Raw genomic sequence first — 19,683 nt, forward strand, 5'->3', positions numbered from 1 at the left:
GGGTATCTGGATGCGAAGTGTTGGCATTTTGCGTTCTCCCTTGTCGCAAACAAGTCTATCTGAGGTGTTCCCCAGAGTTTGAAATAAGTGTTCAGGATTTGGGGGTGAATTTCCCATTCGTGGACCTGTTGGTGATCTCGAGAGAGATTGTCTGTGAGTTGATTTTGGATCCCTGGTATAAATTGTGCTATTAGGCGAATTTGGTTGTGAATTGCCCAACGCCAAATCTTTTGTGCTAGCAGGCTTAACTGCGTGGAGTGCGTCCCCCCTTGCTTGTTTAGATAATACATTGTTGTCATGTTGTCTGTTTTGACGAGAATGTATTTGTGAACTATGATTGGTTGGAAAGCTTTTAGTGCTTGAAAAACTGCTAGAAGTTCTAGGTGATTTATATGCAGTTTTGTTTGATGTACGTTCCATTGTCCTTGTATGCTGTGTTGATCGAGGTGTGCTCCCCACCCTGTCATGGAAGCATCTGTTGTTATTACGTATTGTGGCACTGGGTCTTGGAAAGGCCGCCCTTTGTTTAAATTTATGTTGTTCCACCACAGAAGCGAGAGGTAAGTTTGGCGGTCTATTAACACCAGATCTAGAAGGTGACCCTGTGCTTGTGACCATTGTGATGCTAGGCACTGTTGTAAGGGCCTCATGTGCAGTCTTGCGTTTGGGACAATGGCTATGCATGAAGACATCATGCCTAGGAGTTGTAGTACCATCTTTGCGTGTATTCTTTGTGTTGGATACATGCGTTGTATGATGGTGTTGAAATTTCGAATTCTTTGTGGACTTGGAGTGGCTACTCCTTTTGATGCGTCTATTATGGCTCCTAGGTATTGTTGTACCTTGCGCGGCAGAATTTTGGATTTTGTGAAATTGACGGTGAACCCTAGTTTGAAGAGGGTTTGTATGATATGATTTGTGTGATTTGAGCACTGTATTAACGAATGGGCCTTGATTAGCCAGTCGTCTAGATATGGGAACACATGTATTTGCTGCCTTCTTATGTGTGCAGCGACTACCGCTAGACACTTGGTAAAGACTCTTGGTGCGGTAGTTAATCCGAAAGGCAGTACCTTGAATTGGTAATGTATTCCCTTGAATACAAACCTTAGGTATTTCCTGTGCGATGGGTGTATTGGTATATGGAAATAAGCATCCTTGAGGTCTAAAGTTGCCATGTAGTCGTGTAGTTTTAGCAATGGCAATACTTCTTGTAGTGTGACCATGTGAAAGTGGTCTGATTTGATGAAAGTGTTCACTACTCTGAGGTCTAGGATTGGTCTCAGCGTTTTGTCCTTCTTTGGTATCAGAAAGTACAGTGAGTAAACTCCTGTATTTATTTGTGTGTTTGGCACTAATTCGATTGCATTCTTTTGCAATAGTGCCTGCACTTCTATCTCCAGGAGATTGGAATGGTGTGTTGTCAAATTTTGTGCTTTTGGTGGTATGTTTGGAGGGAATTGTAGAAATTCTATGCAATAACCATGTTGGATAATTGCTAGAACCCAAGTGTCTGTAGTGATTTCCTGCCATGCTTTGTAATAATGACTTATTCTTCCCCCCACTGGTGTTGTGTGGAGGGGGTGAGTGACATGTGAGTCACTGTTTAGTAGTAGGGGTTTTGGGGCTCTGAAATCTTCCTCTATTTCTAGGGAATTGCCCTCCTCTATATTGTCCCCGAAAACCTCCTCTATACTGTCCCTGGTAACTGGACGGTGTTGCTTGTGAGGTGCTGGCTTGTGTGCTCTGACCCCGAAACCCCCCTCGAAAGGGTGTTTTACGGAATGTGCTGTAATTCCCTCTGCTCTGCGGGGAGTAGAGTGCGCCCATGGCTTTGGCAGTGTCCGTATCTTTTTTGAGTTTCTCAATCGCTGTGTCCACTTCTGGACCGAACAGTTCTTTTTCATTAAAAGGCATATTGAGAACTGCTTGTTGAATCTCTGGTTTAAATCCAGACGTTCGGAGCCATGCATGCCTTCTGATAGTTACAGATGTATTAATTGTCCGTGCAGCTGTATCTGCTGCGTCCATGGAGGAGCGGATCTGGTTGTTGGAAATGGTCTGTCCCTCCTCAACCACTTGTTTTGCCCTATTTTGTAAGTCCTTGGGCAGATGTTCAATGAGATGTTGCATCTCGTCCCAGTGGGCTCTGTCATAGCGCGCAAGTAGTGCCTGGGAGTTCGCGATGCGCCACTGGTTTGCAGCTTGTGCTGCGACTCTTTTACCAGCTGCATCGAACTTGCGGCTTTCTTTATCTGGGGGTGGTGCATCTCCAGATGTGTGAGAGTTGGCCCTTTTCCTAGCTGCTCCTACAACGACAGAGTCTGGTGGCAGCTGTGTAGTGATGAAAACCGGGTCTGTAGGAGGCGCCTTATACTTTTTTTCCACCCTTGGTGTGATTGCCCTACTTTTGACCGGCTCCTTAAAGATTTCTTTCGCGTGCCGGAGCATACCAGGGAGCATAGGCAGGCTTTGGTATGAGCTGTGGGTGGAGGAGAGTGTGTTGAATAAAAAATCATCCTCGACCTGTTCTGAGTGGAGGCTTACGTTGTGAAATTGTGCTGCTCTAGCCACCACTTGAGAATACGCGGTGCTGTCTTCTGGTGGAGATGGCTTCGTAGGAGATGGCTTCGTAGGGTATGCCTCCGGACTGTTATCTGACACTGGGGCGTCGTATAGGTCCCATGCGTCTTGATCTTGGTCACCCTGGCTTATGGTGGTGTGAGCTGGGGAGTGTGATGGAGTTCGTGCTGGTGAGACGTTAAGCACGGGCGGAGGAGAGGGTGGTGGGGTAACTCTTTTCACCACTTTTGGTTGTGGTGTCTGTTCAGTTTGGAACTCCAACCTTCTCTTTCTTCTAATGGGGGGAAGGGTGCTTATTTTTCCTGTCCCCTGCTGTATGAAGATACGCTTTTGCGTATGGTCCACATCAGTTGATTGTAGCTCTTCCTCAAACCTATGCTTTTGCATTTGGGAGGTTAGCGAGTGCTCTTCTGTATAAGAGCCTGAAGCTGGGTCGCTTGCAGTTTGTTTCGGCACCGAAACCTTGTCTGCGTGTTTTTTCGGCTCCGAGGTGACTTTTTTCTTTTTCGGGGCCGAAACCTCTCGGCGTCGATCTTCTTCGGTGCCGCTGTCTCGGCGTCGAGCCGTGTCCACACCGGCATCTCGGTGTCGAGGCTTGTCTCCAGCACTTTCTCGGTCCCGAGAAGGCTGCGTGCCAGTGTCTCGACCGGAGTCGGACGATCTCGGCACTGTTTGGGCCTTTTTCGGTGCCGACGGTCGGTCACCGAATTTATGGGTGGAGCCATGGCCTGATGGCAGTGGCGTCCCCTGGGCCTTGTAAATTTTCCTCTGTGTGGTTTTCGACGTCTTACTCACGGTTTGTGTATCGTCGAATCCTTCGGAGTCCGATTCTTGGATCGAGAAGGTACCTTCCTCTTCCTGCTCCTCGAACTCTCGGTGGACTGTCGGCACGGACGCCATCTGAAGTCTTCTGGCTCGACGGTCTCGGAGTGTCTTTCGGGACCGGAACGCACGACAGGCCTCACAGGTGTCTTCACTGTGCTCAGGTGACAGGCACAGGTTACAGACCAAGTGTTGGTCTGTATAGGGGTATTTATTGTGGCATTTGGGGCAGAAACGGAACGGGGTCCGTTCCATCGGCTTTCTTCAGCACGCGGTTGGGCCGACCAGGCCCCGACGGGGGATCGAAAAACTACCCCGAAGGGCACCGGAGCTCTTCGATCTTCGATGCGGTGTTGAATCTAAGTACGCCGATCCCGAACGCAACAATACCGACGAAAATCTTCCGAAATTAGCTAATTTTCCGTTCCGAAACTCGGAGCGACAGGAACACGTCCGAACCCGATGGCGGAAAAAAAACAATCGAAGATGGAGTCGACGCCCATGCGCAATGGAGACAAAAGGAGGAGTCACTCGGTCCCGTGACTCGAAAGACTTCTTCGAAGAAAAACAACTTGTAACACTCCGGCCCAACACCAGATGGCGAGCTATTGCAAAACATGCGTATCTACAGCGACAGATGCCATCGAACATATATTTTCTTAGTTTATTTTAAGAACCACAGGTTCAAATTCTACATGTAATATCTCATTTGAAAGGTATTGCAGGTAAGTACTTTAGGAACTTTGAATAATTACAGTAGCATATATACTTCTCACATAAAACACAAATAGCTGTTTTAAAAGTGGACACAGTGCAATTTTCACAGTTCCTGGGGGAGGTAAAGTAATGTTAGTTTTAGCAGGTAAGCAAATCACCTATAGGTTTGATATTGGGGTCCTAAGTAGCCCACCGTTGGGGGTTCAGAGCAACCCCAAAGTTATCACACCAGCAGCTCAGGGCCGGTCAGGTGCAAAGGTCAAAGAGGTGCCCAAAACACATAGGCTTCAATGGAGAGAAGGGGGTGCCCCGGTTCCAGTCTGCCAGCAGGTAAGTACCCGCGTCTTCGGAGGGCAGACCAGGGGGGTTTTGTAGGGCACCGGGGGGGACACAAGTCCACACAAAAAGTACACCCTCAGCAGCGCGGGGGCGGCCGGGGGCAGTGTGTAAACAAGCGTCGGGTTCTCTGTTGATTTCAATGGGAGACCAAGGGGTCTCTTCAGCGGTGCAGGCAGGCAAGGGGGGGGGCTCCTCGGGGTAGCCACCACCTGGGCAAGGGAGAGGGCCTCCTGGGGGTCACTCCTGCACAGAAGTTCCGTTCCTTCAGGTGCTGGGGGCTGCGGGTGCAGGGTCTTTTCCAGCCGTCGGGACTTTTAGGTTCAGGCAGTCGCGGTCAGGGGGAGCCTCGGGATTCCCTCTGCAGGCGTCGCTGTGGGGGCTCAGGGGGGACAACTTTGGTTACTCACGGTCTCGGAGTCGCCGGAGGGTCCTCCCTGAGGTGTGGGTTCTCCACCAGTCGAGTCGGGGTCGCCGGGTGCAGTGTTGCAAGTCTCACGCTTCTCGCGGGGATTTGCAGGGGTCTTTAAATCTGCTCCTCTGTAACAAAGTTGCAGTTCTTTTGGAGCAGTGCCGCTGTCCTCGGGAGTTTCTTGTCTTTCTTGAAGCAGGGCAGTCCTCAGAGGATTCAGAGGTCGCTGGTCCCTTGGAAAGCGTCGCTGGAGCAGGTTTCTTTGGAAGGCAGGAGACAGGACGGTAAGTCTGGGGCCAAAGCAGTTGGTGTCTTCTGTTCTTCCTCTGCAGGGGTTTTTCAGCTCAGCAGTCCTCTTCTTCTTGTAGTTTCAGGAATCTAAAGTTTTAGGTTCAGGGAAGCCCTTAAATACTAAATTTAAGGGCGTGTTTAGGTCTGGGGGGTTAGTAGCCAATGGCTACTAGCCCTGAGGGTGGGTACACCCTCTTTGTGCCTCCTCCCAAGGGGAGGGGGTCACATCCCTAATCCTATTGGGGGAATCCTCCATCTGCAAGATGGAGGATTTCTAAAAGTTAGAGTCACTTCAGCTCAGGACACCTTAGGGGCTGTCCTGACTGGCCAGTGACTCCTCCTTGTTTTTCTCATTATTTTCTCCGGCCTTGCCGCCAAAAGTGGGGGCCGTGGCCGGAGGGGGCGGGCAACTCCACTAGCTGGAGTGTCCTGCGGTGCTGGAACAAAGGGGTGAGCCTTTGAGGCTCACCGCCAGGTGTTACAGCTCCTGCCTGGGGGAGGTGTTAGCATCTCCACCCAGTGCAGGCTTTGTTACTGGCATCAGAGTGACAAAGGCACTCTCCCCATGGGGCCAGCAACATGTCTCTAGTGTGGCAGGCTGCTGGAACCAGTCAGCCTACACAGATAGTTGGTTAAAGTTTCAGGGGGCACCTCAAAGGTGCCCTCTGGGGTGCATTTCACAATAAAATGTACACTGGCATCAGTGTGCATTTATTGTGCTGAGAAGTTTGATACCAAACTTCCCAGTTTTCAGTGTAGCCATTATGGTGCTGTGGAGTTCGTGTTTGACAAACTCCCAGACCATATACTCTTATGGCTACCCTGCACTTTCAGTGTCTAAGGTTTGGCTTAGACACTGTAGGGGCACAGTGCTCATGCACTGGTGCCCTCACCTATGGTATAGTGCACCCTGCCTTAGGGCTGAAAGGCCTGCTAGAGGGGTGACTTATCTATACTTGCATAGGCAGTGAGAGGCTGGCATGGCACCCTGAGGGGAGTGCCATGTCGACTTACTCATTTTGTTCTCACCAGCACACACAAGCTGGCAAGCAGTGTGTCTGTGCTGAGTGAGGGGTCTCCAGGGTGGCATAAGACATGCTGCAGCCCTTAGAGACCTTCCCTGGCATCAGGGCCCTTGGTACCAGAGGTACCAGTTACAAGGGACTTACCTGGATGCCAGGGTGTGCCAATTGTGGATACAAAAGTACAGGTTAGGGAAAGAACACTGGTGCTGGGGCCTGGTTAGCAGGCCTCAGCACACTTTCAATTCAAAACATAGCATCAGCAAAGGCAAAAAGTCAGGGGGTAACCATGCCAAGGAGGCATTTCCTTACAAATCCTATGGTGGAAAACAAAGACGGCAATCCAGGTAGGTACAATGACTCACAGTTCAAATCTACTGGACTTAAGGGGGTTTTGGGACAAGGTCCAAGACCACACCAATAGGTCACCTCGGGGAGTTCTGGTGCGTCCGGGTGCAGAGTTGTGCCACGGCATTGCCTGTCACTGCAGGCATGGACTGGAAGGACAGTCCAGGGAAAACCACTGGGGGTTGGGTTGTTTCTCGATCCTTGATGTCCTCGGGCACGTGGAGACACATCAGTCCACTCCTCCTCTGGCTGTAGGGCGTGGGTGCAGGGGTGTCTTCTGGCGTCAGGTCCCGCACTGGAGTTCCTCGTGTTTGCAGGTGGGGCCTGCAGAAACAGCAAGAGGGCTCATGAAGAAGGGGGGAGGTGAGCATGGGATGTGGGGACACCCTTGGTTCACATCTTCGGGTGAGATGGGTGAAGAGGTGTCCAAGGGTGTTGGGATCTGCCTCCTGGTCACTCGCGGTTGAGGAGGGTCTGCAAAAACAGTCTGCAGACGCTGTCGCTAAGTCTACAGTGGGCGAGCACAGGGTGGGCTTTTCTTCCGCAGGGCCGGGGACCATGCTGACACCATTGGCTTACTTCAACACACGCTAGGCAGCTCGGTGCAGTGGTAATGTCTGGTGTTGGGTTTTTAGTCCCGGTCCTCTCAGTTCTTTTTTGGGTGCCTGCGGATGCAGGGGAGCAGCTCCTCCCCTCCAAGGGAGTCCTTCTTGGCGATTTGCAAAGCACTGGCAGCTCTCCCAGTTTCTTGGAGGCTGCAGCGACAGAACAGGTCAGTTGCTCGTCGAGGGTTGAATGCATAAGGCAGGCCAGCAGGTTTGGTGCAAACTCAGTTGCACGCCTCTCTTCTCTAGTTCAGCAGGCTTCTTGGCCACTTCTCCTTTTGGGTCCAGCAAAGATCTGGTATCAGGCGGTCCCCTAAATACTCAATTTATTGGGCGTTAAGGGGAGTGAAGGGTAGTAGCCAATAGGCTACCTACTCTCAGGGTCACTGGATGTCCACCTCCTGTGGGGAGTGGACATCACCAAGACCAAGTGCAGAGTCCCTAAATTCCACCAGAGGCAGGATGGAGGCATTTCCTAAAAGGTGTCCATTTCAAGGCTGGCCACCCTAGCAGTGTTCCCAGTCTGAAAGTGTGACACGTCTCCTGAATAGCTAATTCTCCAGTTTGTCCAGGGGCCTGATGGGCCCTGAGGCAGGGGGATTGGCATCTTCCTCTGAGGATGGCCAGATCTGCATACCAAATGCAGTGAGCTTTTTTGAAGCTCCTGCCTTAGAATGCAGGTCAACCTGTGGGGAGGGGTGGATAACACTTCAGCCGAGACAGGCTTCTGTTGCTAACCTTTCGAGAGCAGAGGCTCTCCCCCTGGGGTCTCAGATTCTCTGTTGGTGGCAGGCTGTCCAGAACCTGTCAGTGAGCTCACCAGCAATTGATAGGTTTTGCGGGGGCACCTCTAAGGTGCCCTCTGAGCGCATGTATTAATAAAGGTTTATTGATATGAGATGTTTGATACCAAACTTCCCTAGGTTCAGAAAATACATCATGTAGTTGGGAAACTCGTTGCGACCAGTGTCCTGTACATGTATTTAAAATGGCTTCCTGTAGAATCAACAAAGATATAGTAGGGACATATTTTCTCATGCATATATGCCCTCCCTTGTAATATAATGCACCCTGCCGTAGGGCTGAAGGCCTGCTGTAGGGGTGACTTAAGGATATTACAAGCTATGTTGTGTTTTCAGCTCTGAGAGCACCTTGTCTCGCAGCCTGCAAAGGCAGTCTGCACAAGGCTGGTGCTGGGTCCCTCAGAGTGGCACAAGTTGCGTTGCAGCTCTGAGGGGCCCTCTTCAGTACCCATGCCCTAGATGCCAGGGGTACCATTTACTAGGGACTTACAGAGGGCTGAAGGGCCTGGTCACTTGGGGATCAAGTGACCAGGTGTCTTGTTTTAATGAAGGAACACTGGCACTGGGGACCTGGTAAGCAGGAACCCAGTGCACCTCAGTCGAAATTGCATCTAGAAACCAGGCAAAAAGTGTGTGTGTGTGTGTGTGTGTTTGGGGGTGTTGTTCGAGGTTAGAAAGCAAACAACAGATGCAATATGTTTGTCTTGAAAGGACTATACTTTCCTTACCCCCACAAGCTCCCTCCTCGAGCCCTCCTCCTGGGTCTCCAGGAAAAAACTAGCAAAGTCTACCAAGGTTTCTCAGTTTGATGATGGGTATAGTTCAACTATGTGAACCTATGAAAATTCCAATGCTTCAGAACTAATCTCAGGTTTCCAATTAAAGTGATAAGGTTGCAAGTTAGCACTTTCTTCTTTTTAGATTATCAGTCAATACTAACCAAATAGCTGAAGAGTGTGATGTTTGAACCAACCAACCAATGTATGATGCCTTTTATCCATTAAAACTGGCAGATGAGAAATTGTGCCACATTCTTGTGGAATAAGGGGTGCAAGTTTGGTATTTAGTGAAGGAAACAATAAAAAAAAAAGCAATGATCTCACTCCTTTTCACCTGATGCAAACAATTTCTATGAACATGAGAAAAAGGTCAGCAAAGTTATCATTGTTTCATTTGATATAGAAGAAATAGGCAAAAAACAAGTGCATGTATTGTTGATTTCAATAAGATTAGGATTGTTTTGTAAAGAGGCGGTACATTACACAATGGCCAAGACACAACTTACAACCTTAAAAGTCATTTACAATACGATATAAAGATAGAATGCAAAAACATTCTTGTATCACAGATCTTTGGAAGCAAGGCTGTGAAACCATTTCTTACATTCTATGAGATTATTTTGAAGTGGTGTTCCTGTGAGGATAATTCTTCTCCTTGTCTGTACTGAATTCATGGCTTTTGAAATAGCAGAAGCTTCATTTTTTAAAATGTGTCCTTCATCGCAAATAACAAAGTCTGGACCTACATCAAAGATGACATATTATTTAGTGTTTGAAAAATTTTAACATACTCTTAGACCTCATTCATTGAAACTTCACTTTGAAAATTGACAGAAAGGCATGATCACAGGTATGTGTGGAAAATTTCAGTTTAAAAAATGAAGCATGCACTACACCAACTACAATATAATTTCAATCATTTTAGGATTATAAATTCCAGCACTTACTCAATATCGCACACTCTGGGACTGATTAAAATATTATATTTGTAAAAGGCTCATGAGCCTTTAAAGAACATAAGAAATTTGTCTTTCAAACAATCATTCAGCAGTGCTGGAAGCCTCATATATAACAAGCACTTGCAATGCAATACATCTCACATTTGCATGAGTTACAGCTAATGGCATTGCAAAATCATAGTTGGAATCTTCTTGCCACATAAATTGGTCAACCCTGCCTTATAATTTGGTATTTTCCTGCCATGTAATTTCAGTGGCCCTGCATATAACTAAAAGCACTTCCATTTACCTTCTTCCTCTAGCTGCATCAAAAAATGAAAATGTTGCCATTTAGCATCACAATTTAAATCTGCCATGCTAATTCTGAGTAATACTTTAACCAACCCACCATCAGGATTGCTGGCTGGCTAACACAATTACCCCCCCCCCCCCAAAAAAAGGACACAAGACAACTACGGGGTAGCGAGAGAAGTAAACTGCAAGGGTCACCCAAATATATTGAATGTTTAAACAAATACAATTATCATATAAACCCAATAAAACATTTTTCAGAAATACACTTTTGGCATTAGACTGTAATACTCAAAACAGAGGGCCCCACAACAACAATATGATTTGTAAGAAACATGGTCATGTAACCATTCAGTCGGCCCCTAGAGGGCATTACCACACAAAAAAGAACGGCAGAAAGTAATATAATACAACCATTTATTTAGCTCCCAGAACTAAAAAATGAAAGCCAGAACTATTGGTTTTGCCAGTGCCTGTTTGCAATAACTAATTCTCCTGAAGGACAAGTTACTTACCTTCGGTAACGCCTTATTTGATAAACACACAGACTAGCCGCAGACTCCTTATCTTAGAATTCTCCCCAGGCGTCAGACTGCATCCAGAAACCTTTCTTCAGCAGTACCTCTGTGTTTGGGTCATCTCCAGACATGACATCTGTGGAGTCCACAAAGCTCACCTTCCCCCCACCCCCACACCCTCAAACACGCTTACAACAGTTTATTCTGTGACTAGAGTCCACACAACAACGCAGAGCCATATAGAAACTGGCAGAAGAATAGTGTACATGCCAACTAGGATAAAAAAAAAAACATGATGTTATACGCACAATAACAAAAAGACAGCAGAGACTACCCCAAGCGAGACTGAAGAGAACACAGTTCGCAAGCGGGGAGGATGGGTGGGTCAATAAGGAATCGGTGGCTAGTCTGTGTCTCTACCAGATAAGGTATTACCAAAGGTAAGTAACTTGTCCATCTGACAGACAACTAGCCGCAGATTACTTAACTTAGAATTAGATACCAAAGCAATATCAACCAAGGAGGAGGGTTGCAAAAGGATCTCACCATCCTCCAGTGAACAACCTGGTAATGAAGAGGGAATAAACCAGGCACAAGACAGACATGCTGAGAAGGTAATGTAAGTTACATTCAATGAATAGATGTAGGAATCTGGTAGTGTTGTTGTTGTGTTGTCGAGCAGTTAGGCCTATCAGAGGGTAGTGCAAAGCATTTGTTGTACACACACAGACAATAGAAGCACACCCTCAATGACTTGACTCCAGACCAATGGTTTTTATATAGCAAAAGGAAAATGTTACTCACCCGTAGACATCTGTTTGTGGCATACAGTGCTGTAGATTCACATGCTGTGCATAAGCTCGCCACCTAGTGTTGGGTTTGGAGTAGTACAACCTATTTTTGTTCGAAGAAAGTTTGAGTCACGGGATCAAGCGGCAACTCCTCTCGGTAATACTGCGCTTGGGCATCAAGTCCTTTATTAGATTGTTTGTCCGCAGGAGGGAGAGTGAAGTAGTGAAAAGAGTATATAGTAGGATATAAAAGATGTCCATGCAATGTATTTACATACACACATTTAAAAATTAAATTGCTATCTGTACACACTTCCAGGGAGGGCACATGTGAATCTACAGCACTACATGCCATGAACAGATTTCTACTGGTAAGTAATATTTTCCGTTCGATGGCATGTGTAGCTGTAGATAAAAATGCTGTGCATAGACAGTAAAGCAGTCCCTCCATAAAGCAGTGGCTAGTGTCTAGGGGTTGCAATTGTTTGAAAAAGTGTTTTAAGTACAGCTTGTTCAACATTTGCCTGTTGTCTGGCAAAGACATCTACACAATAATGTTTAGTAAACGTGGGTGGTATAGACCATGTTGCTGCCTTACAAATGTCTGCCATAGGTATGTTACCTAAAAAGGCCATAGATGCACCTTTTATTCCTAGTAGAATGTGCCCTAGGTGGTACAGGTAATTGTCTCTTAGCTTTAGTATAGCAAGTTTTAATGCATTTCACTATCCATCTTGATATAGCCGTTTTAGATATTGGGTCTCCTTTGTGTAGTAATAAAAAAGCCACAAAAAGTTGTTTTGTTTCCTTAAAATCTTTTGTCCTGTCTATATAGTACATAAAAGCTCTTTTGACATCTAGAGTATGTAGACCTCTTTCTGCCACTGATTCTGGTTTTGGGAAGAAAACTGGCAATTCTATTGTTTGATTAATATGAAGATGCTAAATGACTTTTGGAAGAAATTTTGGATTTGTTCTTAATACAATCTTTTCTTTATGAACCTGAAAGAAAGGTTCTTCTAAACCTAATGCCTGCATCTCATTGACACGCCTAAGAGAGGTGACAGCAATTAAGAATGCTACTTTCCACTAAAGGTATTGTAATGGGTAGGAGTGGAATGGCCCAAATGGTAGAACCATGAGTCTTGTGAGTACAATGTTTAAGTTCCAAGATGGAGGTGGAGGAATCCTTGGTGGAATTACTGTTTTTATTACATCCATAAATGCTTTGATAACTGGAATGCTAAACAAGAAAATATGTTGTATATTTTGCAGGTATGTAGCTATAGCGCTAAATGTAAGCAAATAGATGTGTAGGCTAAAGTTGCCTTTTGTAAATGTCATACATTTTGTACAATGTCCTGTACCATTGGTTGAAGAGGGTTAGTGTTTTTTGTTTGACAACAACAAACAAAACGGTTCCATCTTGCTGCATAGCACTGTCTAGTGGTAAGTTTCTGTGCTTGTTGAAGGAAATCCATGCATTACTGTGGTAAATGTAAATATCCAAATTCTACGACTTCAGGAGCCATATTGCTAGGATGAGTGATTTGGATGTCTTATCTGTTCCTGTTTTTGTGTTAAAAGATCGGGTTTGTTGGTAAGTTTTTGATGTGGAATAAGAGAGATCTAAAAGTGTTGTATACCATGGTTGACGTGCCCATGTCAGAGTCACTAAGATCATGCTGAGGGAAGATTGTTTTATATTCCGTACTAGGAATGGTAAGAGTGGGAGAGAGGGGAAAAGCATAAGCAAATATCCCTGACCAATTCAACCATAGAGCATTGCCCTTAGATTGAGGAAGTGGGGCACCTTGAGGTGAAGTTTTGGCATGTTTTGTTTTGGTTTGTTGTTAACAGATCTATTTGAGGTGTTCCCCATTTTGTGAAGTATTGTTGAAGGACTTGTGGGTGGAGTTCTGTAGGCAAATGCCACTGTTGGCATGGTTACCCCCTAACTTCTTGCCTTTGTTGATGCTAGCTATGATTGAAAGTGTGCTGGGACCCCCCTAACCAGGCCCCAGCACCAATGGTCTTTCCCTAAACTGTACCTTTGTCTCCATAATTGGCACAACCCTGGCACACAGATAAGTCCCTTGTAAATGGTACCCCTGGCATCAAGGGTCCTGCGGCAAGGGAAGGTCTCTAAGGCTGCAGCATGTATTATGCCATCCTGGGGACCCCTCACTCAGCACATGCACACTTTCTCCTCACCAGTACACACAAGCTGTGAGGCAAAGACTGTCGACAAGGCACTCCCCTCAGAGTGCCATGCCAACCTCACACTGCCTGTGGCATAGGTAAGTCACACCTCTAGCAGGCCTTACAGCCCTAAGGCAGGGTGCACTATACCACAGGTAAGGGCATAGCTGCATGAGATGAGCACTATGTCCCTACAGTGCATAAGCCAATTCTTAGACATTGTAAGTGCAGGGTAGCCATAAGGAGTATATGGTCTGGGAGTTTGTCAAACACGAACACCACAGTTCCATAATGGCTACACTGAATACTGGGAAGTTTGGTATCAGAAACTGTAATACCTGGCGGTGAGCCTCAAAGGCTCAAGCCTGGTGTTACAGTGCCCCAGGCACTTGGAGAACCTGACCTCCGGTGCAGGAACGTTCAGCAGGCCCTTCTCCCCTGTCCAGCCTGTGGTTTGTCCGAGACAAACCCCTGGACCTCGCCTGCAGCCTCTGATTCCCCCCCGGACCTCCCTCATAGAGAATCATTGGAGACTCATGCATTCAGAGTGAGGTTGGACTCCTTAGTTGTTGGTTTCTTCTTAGACAGGGCTGCTGTCCACTGGAGTTATTGGTCCTTTCAAGTGTAGGGCAGTCCTCTGGAGTTTGGCAGAGATCGCTGGATGCTTTGCTGTTCTTTTACAGGTTCTTTGAAGAAGACAGGCAGGTAGGGCTAGGGCCAAATTAGTTGTCTTCATTCTTCTCTGCTGGGGGTTTCCTCCTTCTTGTCAGGTCGCCAGGAACCTGGTGAGCTGGGTTCAGGGAGACCCTTAAATCCTAGATTTAGGGGTGTGTTAGGGTCAGGGGTAGTAGCCTACGGCTACTGTCCCTGAGGGTGGCTACACCCTCCTTGTGCCCACTCCCTCAGGGGAGGGGGGGACAAACCTAATCCTAATGATCCCTGTCCTCCAAACCACGATGGAGGATTCTGCAAGGGGGGAAGGGGGGAAATCACCTCAGGCGTGGACATCTTAGGGGTGGTCCTGGTTGGGGTGGTCTAACCATGCCAAAAGTGGCATTTTCCTCTACAACCCCCTCCAAAACGAAAGAGTATGAGACTAACCTTTCCCAAGAGAGTCTTCATTCCCTAAGTGGCAGAACCTGGAAAGTCCATCTGCATTGGAGGTCCCCGGTTTTTGTTCCACTGAAAAGTCCATTCCCTGTAGGGAGATGACCACCTCAAAGGTTTACAGTTCTCACCTTTCATACGCATAAGCCATCTGAGAGGTATGTGGTTAGTTTGGAACATGAAGTGAGCACCAAACAAGTATGGTTTCAACTTCTTCAGGGACCAAATCATAGCAAAGGCCTCCCTCTCAGTGGCACTAAAAAGCTGTTCCCTGGGGAGTAACTTCCTGCTAATGAAAGCAACAGGCTGGTCATGGCCATCATCGTTGGTCTGAGACAGGACTGCTCCTATCCCACGTTCAGAGGCATCTGTCTGCACAATTAACTGCTTAGAGTAGTCTGGGGCTTTGAGAATTGGTGCTAGGCACATTGCGTCCCTCAAGGTGTCAAAAGGTCTTTTGACAACTAACCATCCAGTTAACTTTCTTAGGCATTTTCTCAGTTCTGTGAAGTGGGTCACAATGGATCCATAACCCTTCACAAACCTCCTCTAATAACCAGTCAAGCCAAGGAATGCCCTGACTTGAGTCTGGTGGGTAGGAGCTTCCCAGTCCAGAACTGTCTGGATTTTGGGCTGTAAAAGTTGCACTTGGGTTTCACCTACAGGATGGCCCAAGTATACAACAGTGCCTTGCCCTATCTGGCATTTGGATGCCTTAATAATGAGGCCTGCAGATTGCAGGTGTTGAATAGGAAATCATCCTCTATGGGTTCAGAGTACATTGTGGTATGTGGCTGCTCTAGCAATCACCTGATTATAGGCTGTGGTGTCTTCAGGTGGAGATGGCCTTGTGGGATATAGGTCAGGGTCATCAGATGGGAAAGAGTCCGGATCATATGCATCTCATGGGTCTACAGTGTAAGAATAGTCACCCATATAATCCCCATGTGAAGAGACATGAGATTGTATAGAATACTGTGTAGGTGAAGGTGGTGGTGGAGTATCAGGTGGTGGAGAAACAGGAAGCAAGGAAGAATGCGGTGGAGAAGGCTGATGTACTGCCTTTGGCTTCTCCTTGTGCTTAAATATTTTTGCAGGTGAAGGCCAAGCTTCCAAACTTTCTTGGAAAGACAGTTTCCTCTTGGTTACAGGAGGAGAGGCAATACGTTTCCCTGTATCGTTTTGGATTTGTATTTTCCACTGTTTATGGTCCATCACTTCTAGAATGGACCTGTCTGTTGACTCCTCTACAGATGGAACATGTTCACTTCTCGCAGATGTATGCTCCAAAAGCTTGGTGATTGACTGCTTTAATCGGGCTGAAAATGTGGACTCTGAAGCAGATGGAAGTTTTTTTTTACTCCGAAGAGGAGACTGGATGCTTTAGCTCCGAGGTGGTATACAAGTATTTTGGTTCTGAGGTGGAAGCTTCCACCTTGCAGCTCGATCCCGAAACAGGTGGGCAGTCTTTTTGGTCGGATGCATTTTGGTCTTCTTCGATGCTGAACCAGAGGGCTGGTCGTCAAGACGTAACTTTTGGGTCTGACAATGGCCAGCAAGCAGTCATGCACTCAAGACCATCTGTGATGACTTTTTGGAATGTTTTTGGGGATGGAAGGGGCTGGCGTACTCATGTACTGCGCCGCAGGAATAACTTGGCTGTCCCCATCTGACTCACGGTCAGAGTCTGCAATGGAAACTGCAGTCTGCGCCTGTTCCTCACTGAAAAAATTTTGGGAGTTTGTTTGGTCGACTTCGATGCCATCTCTAGCCGACGCGCTCCTCGATCCCACAGTCTTCTTGGAGCGAAAGGATCGGCCCGCCTCGCAGGTTTGTTCCTTATAATCCAGAGAGAGGCAGAGGTTACACACAGAGTGATGGTCGGTGTAGGGGAACTTGGCGTGACACCAGGACAGAATCGAAAGGGAGTCCAATCCATGAGCCTGTGATGCAGTAGGCCAGAGAAAGGCGCGGGCGCCTGAAAGGGCGTTTAATCGATCACAACGCTACAATCGGATCGAGTGAAGTACGGAAAACACGTTAGAAAACAATACCGACGTTCAAAGGAAAGATAGAGAAGTTCAGATAGTATTGAACCGAGATCTACTGCAGCGAGAGGGAACACGCCCGAACCAGATGGCGGAAAGAAAAAAAATCGAACAAAGGACTCGATAAACATGTGCACTATCACAGAGAGGACGAGTCACCACTTGATCTCGTAACTCGAAAAAGCTTCTTTGAAGAAAAACAACTTGTAACATTCTGAGCTCAACACTATATGGTGAACTTATGCAAAGCATATGTATCTGCAGCTACACATGTCATCAAACATATTGGTTTCCTGAGGCTGTGGGTGGTTCAAGTGGACCCACGATGTCCACACCAACCATTTCTAAGGGAGCTCCAACCGCGGGTAATTAAATTAGGGGGGCTTTGGGAGGCCACATGTCTCACCACTGGCTTGGAAGGTGACACAGGAACTTCAAAACTCCTTGACCTTTTTTGACATGCTGGGCCAGTAGAAACGGCTAGCAAGCCTATTCCAAGTTTTAGTTCAGCCCAGATGCCCAGCTAGGGGGATGTCATGGGCTAGTGTGAGGATTAACTCGCCGAATTGCTGAGGCACTACCACTCTCCTGGCAGCAACAGGTTTGGGGTCTCTGGCCTCAGTGTATAAGAGTCCCTCCTTCCAACAGACCTTGTGGGGGCCTCTGACATATCTGTGTTACTACGCAGCAGCATGCTGTCACAAGCCTTCAAGAGTGGGACAGGTTCTCTGTCCCTGGCACAGCTGGTCACTAGAGGGTCCCCCTGGGGTAAAGAGCTCAACCTGGTAAGAGTCAAGTTCCTTGGGCTCAGTTCCCTCTGGGGTTGGTAAGACGTCTTACTGAGAAGAGGAGTCGGGCTTTTTGTTGTACAGAAGCTGGTTCCTTAGTCTTCTTTTCTTTCCACTTGGAATGTTGGGCCATTATTCCAGGCTCCAACACTTCTTTTTCATTCTGTGCTCGGCTTTGTGCTCTAGTCTTTACACACACCATCTTGGTGATTCCCTGCATGGGTTTTGAGTTCTACCTCAGCCCATGTTGAAGAGTTCAGGTCATTCCCTAGCAGACATTCCACTGGGATTGCAGAAGGGACCACCACTTGTTTCATGCCACTAACCCCTTCCCATTCTAAAATTACATTGCATCCTTAGTTACATTAGCAGCATTGGCAACATATGTTTGACCAGCCAAGTTCTATCCTGGGGTAACATGTTCTTCTGACACCAGTATGACACTGGCACCTGTAACCCTCAGGCCTTCTACTCTAGTCCCATTAATCAAAGGATGCTGTCTGTATTTGTTCATATTAGGGGGGCAGACAGCAAGAGTGGCAATATCTACCCCACCCTCATAGACTGAAACAGCTTCAGTGGAACCCTGAGTTGCTATGGGCGCACTGTAGATCCCACCTGGAGACTGGCTATACCAGTGCTAGCTGGTGCAGTAGTAGGGGGATTCTTTTTGGGACAGGCAGAGTCTCCAGTTTAGTGTCCATTCTGTTTACAGTTGTAACACCAGGCCTTCTTGGGATCAAAGGTTTTACCCTTATACACATTTGAGGATTGCTAAGGGGATTAGGCCCACCCTCCAGTGCAGGTTTTCGGGGCCCTTTGTGAAGACTCTTTGCTTTTGTCCTTAGGTGTCTCACCACTCTTCTCTTGGGGAGGTTTTGTGACCCCTTTCTTTTGGTCACCCACCACAGTGGCAGTCTTAGTCACCATTGTCTTGGCCCCATGGTCTGCCTTCTTTCACAATTCTTGGGGAGAAATTGGACCTAGGTCTACCACATATTGATGCAACTTGTCATTGAAGCAGCTACTTAAAAGATGTTATTTCATAAACAAATTATAAAGCCCATCATAGTCATGCACTCCACTGCCAGTTATCCAACCATCTAGTGTTTTCACTGAGTAGTCAACAAAATCAACCCAGGACTGGCTTGAGGTTTTGTGAGCCCCTTGAACCTAATTCTATACTCCTCAGTGGTGATTCCAAAGCCCTGCATCAGGGTAGCCTTCATGTGGTCATAGGATTCAACATCTGCACCAGGGAGTGTGAGGAGTCTATCCCTACACTTACCAGTAAACAGGTCCAAAAGGAGAGCTCCCAAATCAGATCTGTTTAGCTTTCTGGTTGCACAAGCTCTCTCAAAAGCTGTGAACCACTTGGTGATATCCTCACCTTCTTCATATTTAGAATTGGGTATTTTCAAGACACCAGTATTTTCTATGACCTTATTTAGGATTCTGCCACCACTGATGGGTGCCAAGCCCATTTCTGCTCTCTCCATCTCTATAGCTAGGAGCTGTTTCTCCAAAGCTAGTCTTTGGGCCATCCTTGCTAAAAGGAGGTTCTCTTCACTGTGGCTGCCCTCGGTGTTCCCAGAGGAACTGGACTCCCCTGTGGAAGTTCCAGATCCTGTGAACACTATCCTTGGATATACGGTCCTTGGGACCCTGATCTCCCTAGTTAGGTGGGGTGGGGGGGTATGGGGGGGAGGGGGGAGTTCTTTCTCCTCCATTATGAAGCCATTATGGAGCTGTGGAGTTCGTAATGAAAAACTCCTAGCCCATATACTCAATATGGCCACATTGCACTTGCAATGCCTAAGAATGGACTTAGACACTGAAGGGGCATATTGCTCATGCAGCTATGCCCTCACCTGGGGTATAGTGCACCCTGCCCTTGGGCTGTAAGGCCTACTTGAGGGGTGACTTACCTATGCTACAGCCAGTGGTTGGTGGGCATGGCACCGTGGGAGGGGTGCCATGTCGGCTATCTTTTTCACCCCACCAGCACATACAAGCTGCAATAGCAGTGTGTATGTGCTTTTTAACGGGTCCCCAAGGGTGGCATAATACATGCTGCAGGCCTTGAGGGCCTTCCCTGGCCACAGGGCCCTTGGTACCATGGGTACCTTTTACAAGGTCTCATCTGTGTGTGTGTGGTTTGGGGGGGGTCAATTGTGGAAACAATGGTTCCGTTATTCAAAAAGAACACTGGTGCTGGAGCCTGGTTAGCAAGATCCCACCACACACTCAGTCAAGTTGGC

General features: G+C 47.3%; 1 protein-coding gene across 1 annotated transcript in view; it reads right to left on the reverse strand.

Moving 5' to 3' along the window:
• ATRX (ATRX chromatin remodeler) overlaps nt 1–19,683 on the reverse strand; it is a 1,138,900-nt gene that overhangs the window by 494,415 nt on the left and 624,802 nt on the right. Inside the window, exon 20 of the mRNA XM_069211061.1 lies at nt 9,323–9,460. Within this exon, the coding sequence (XP_069067162.1) occupies nt 9,323–9,460 (138 nt within the window). The remainder of the gene's footprint in view (nt 1–9,322; nt 9,461–19,683) is intronic.

This window comes from Pleurodeles waltl, chromosome 2_1, assembly GCF_031143425.1.
Source record: "Pleurodeles waltl isolate 20211129_DDA chromosome 2_1, aPleWal1.hap1.20221129, whole genome shotgun sequence".
Taxonomy (NCBI): Eukaryota; Metazoa; Chordata; class Amphibia; order Caudata; family Salamandridae; genus Pleurodeles; species Pleurodeles waltl.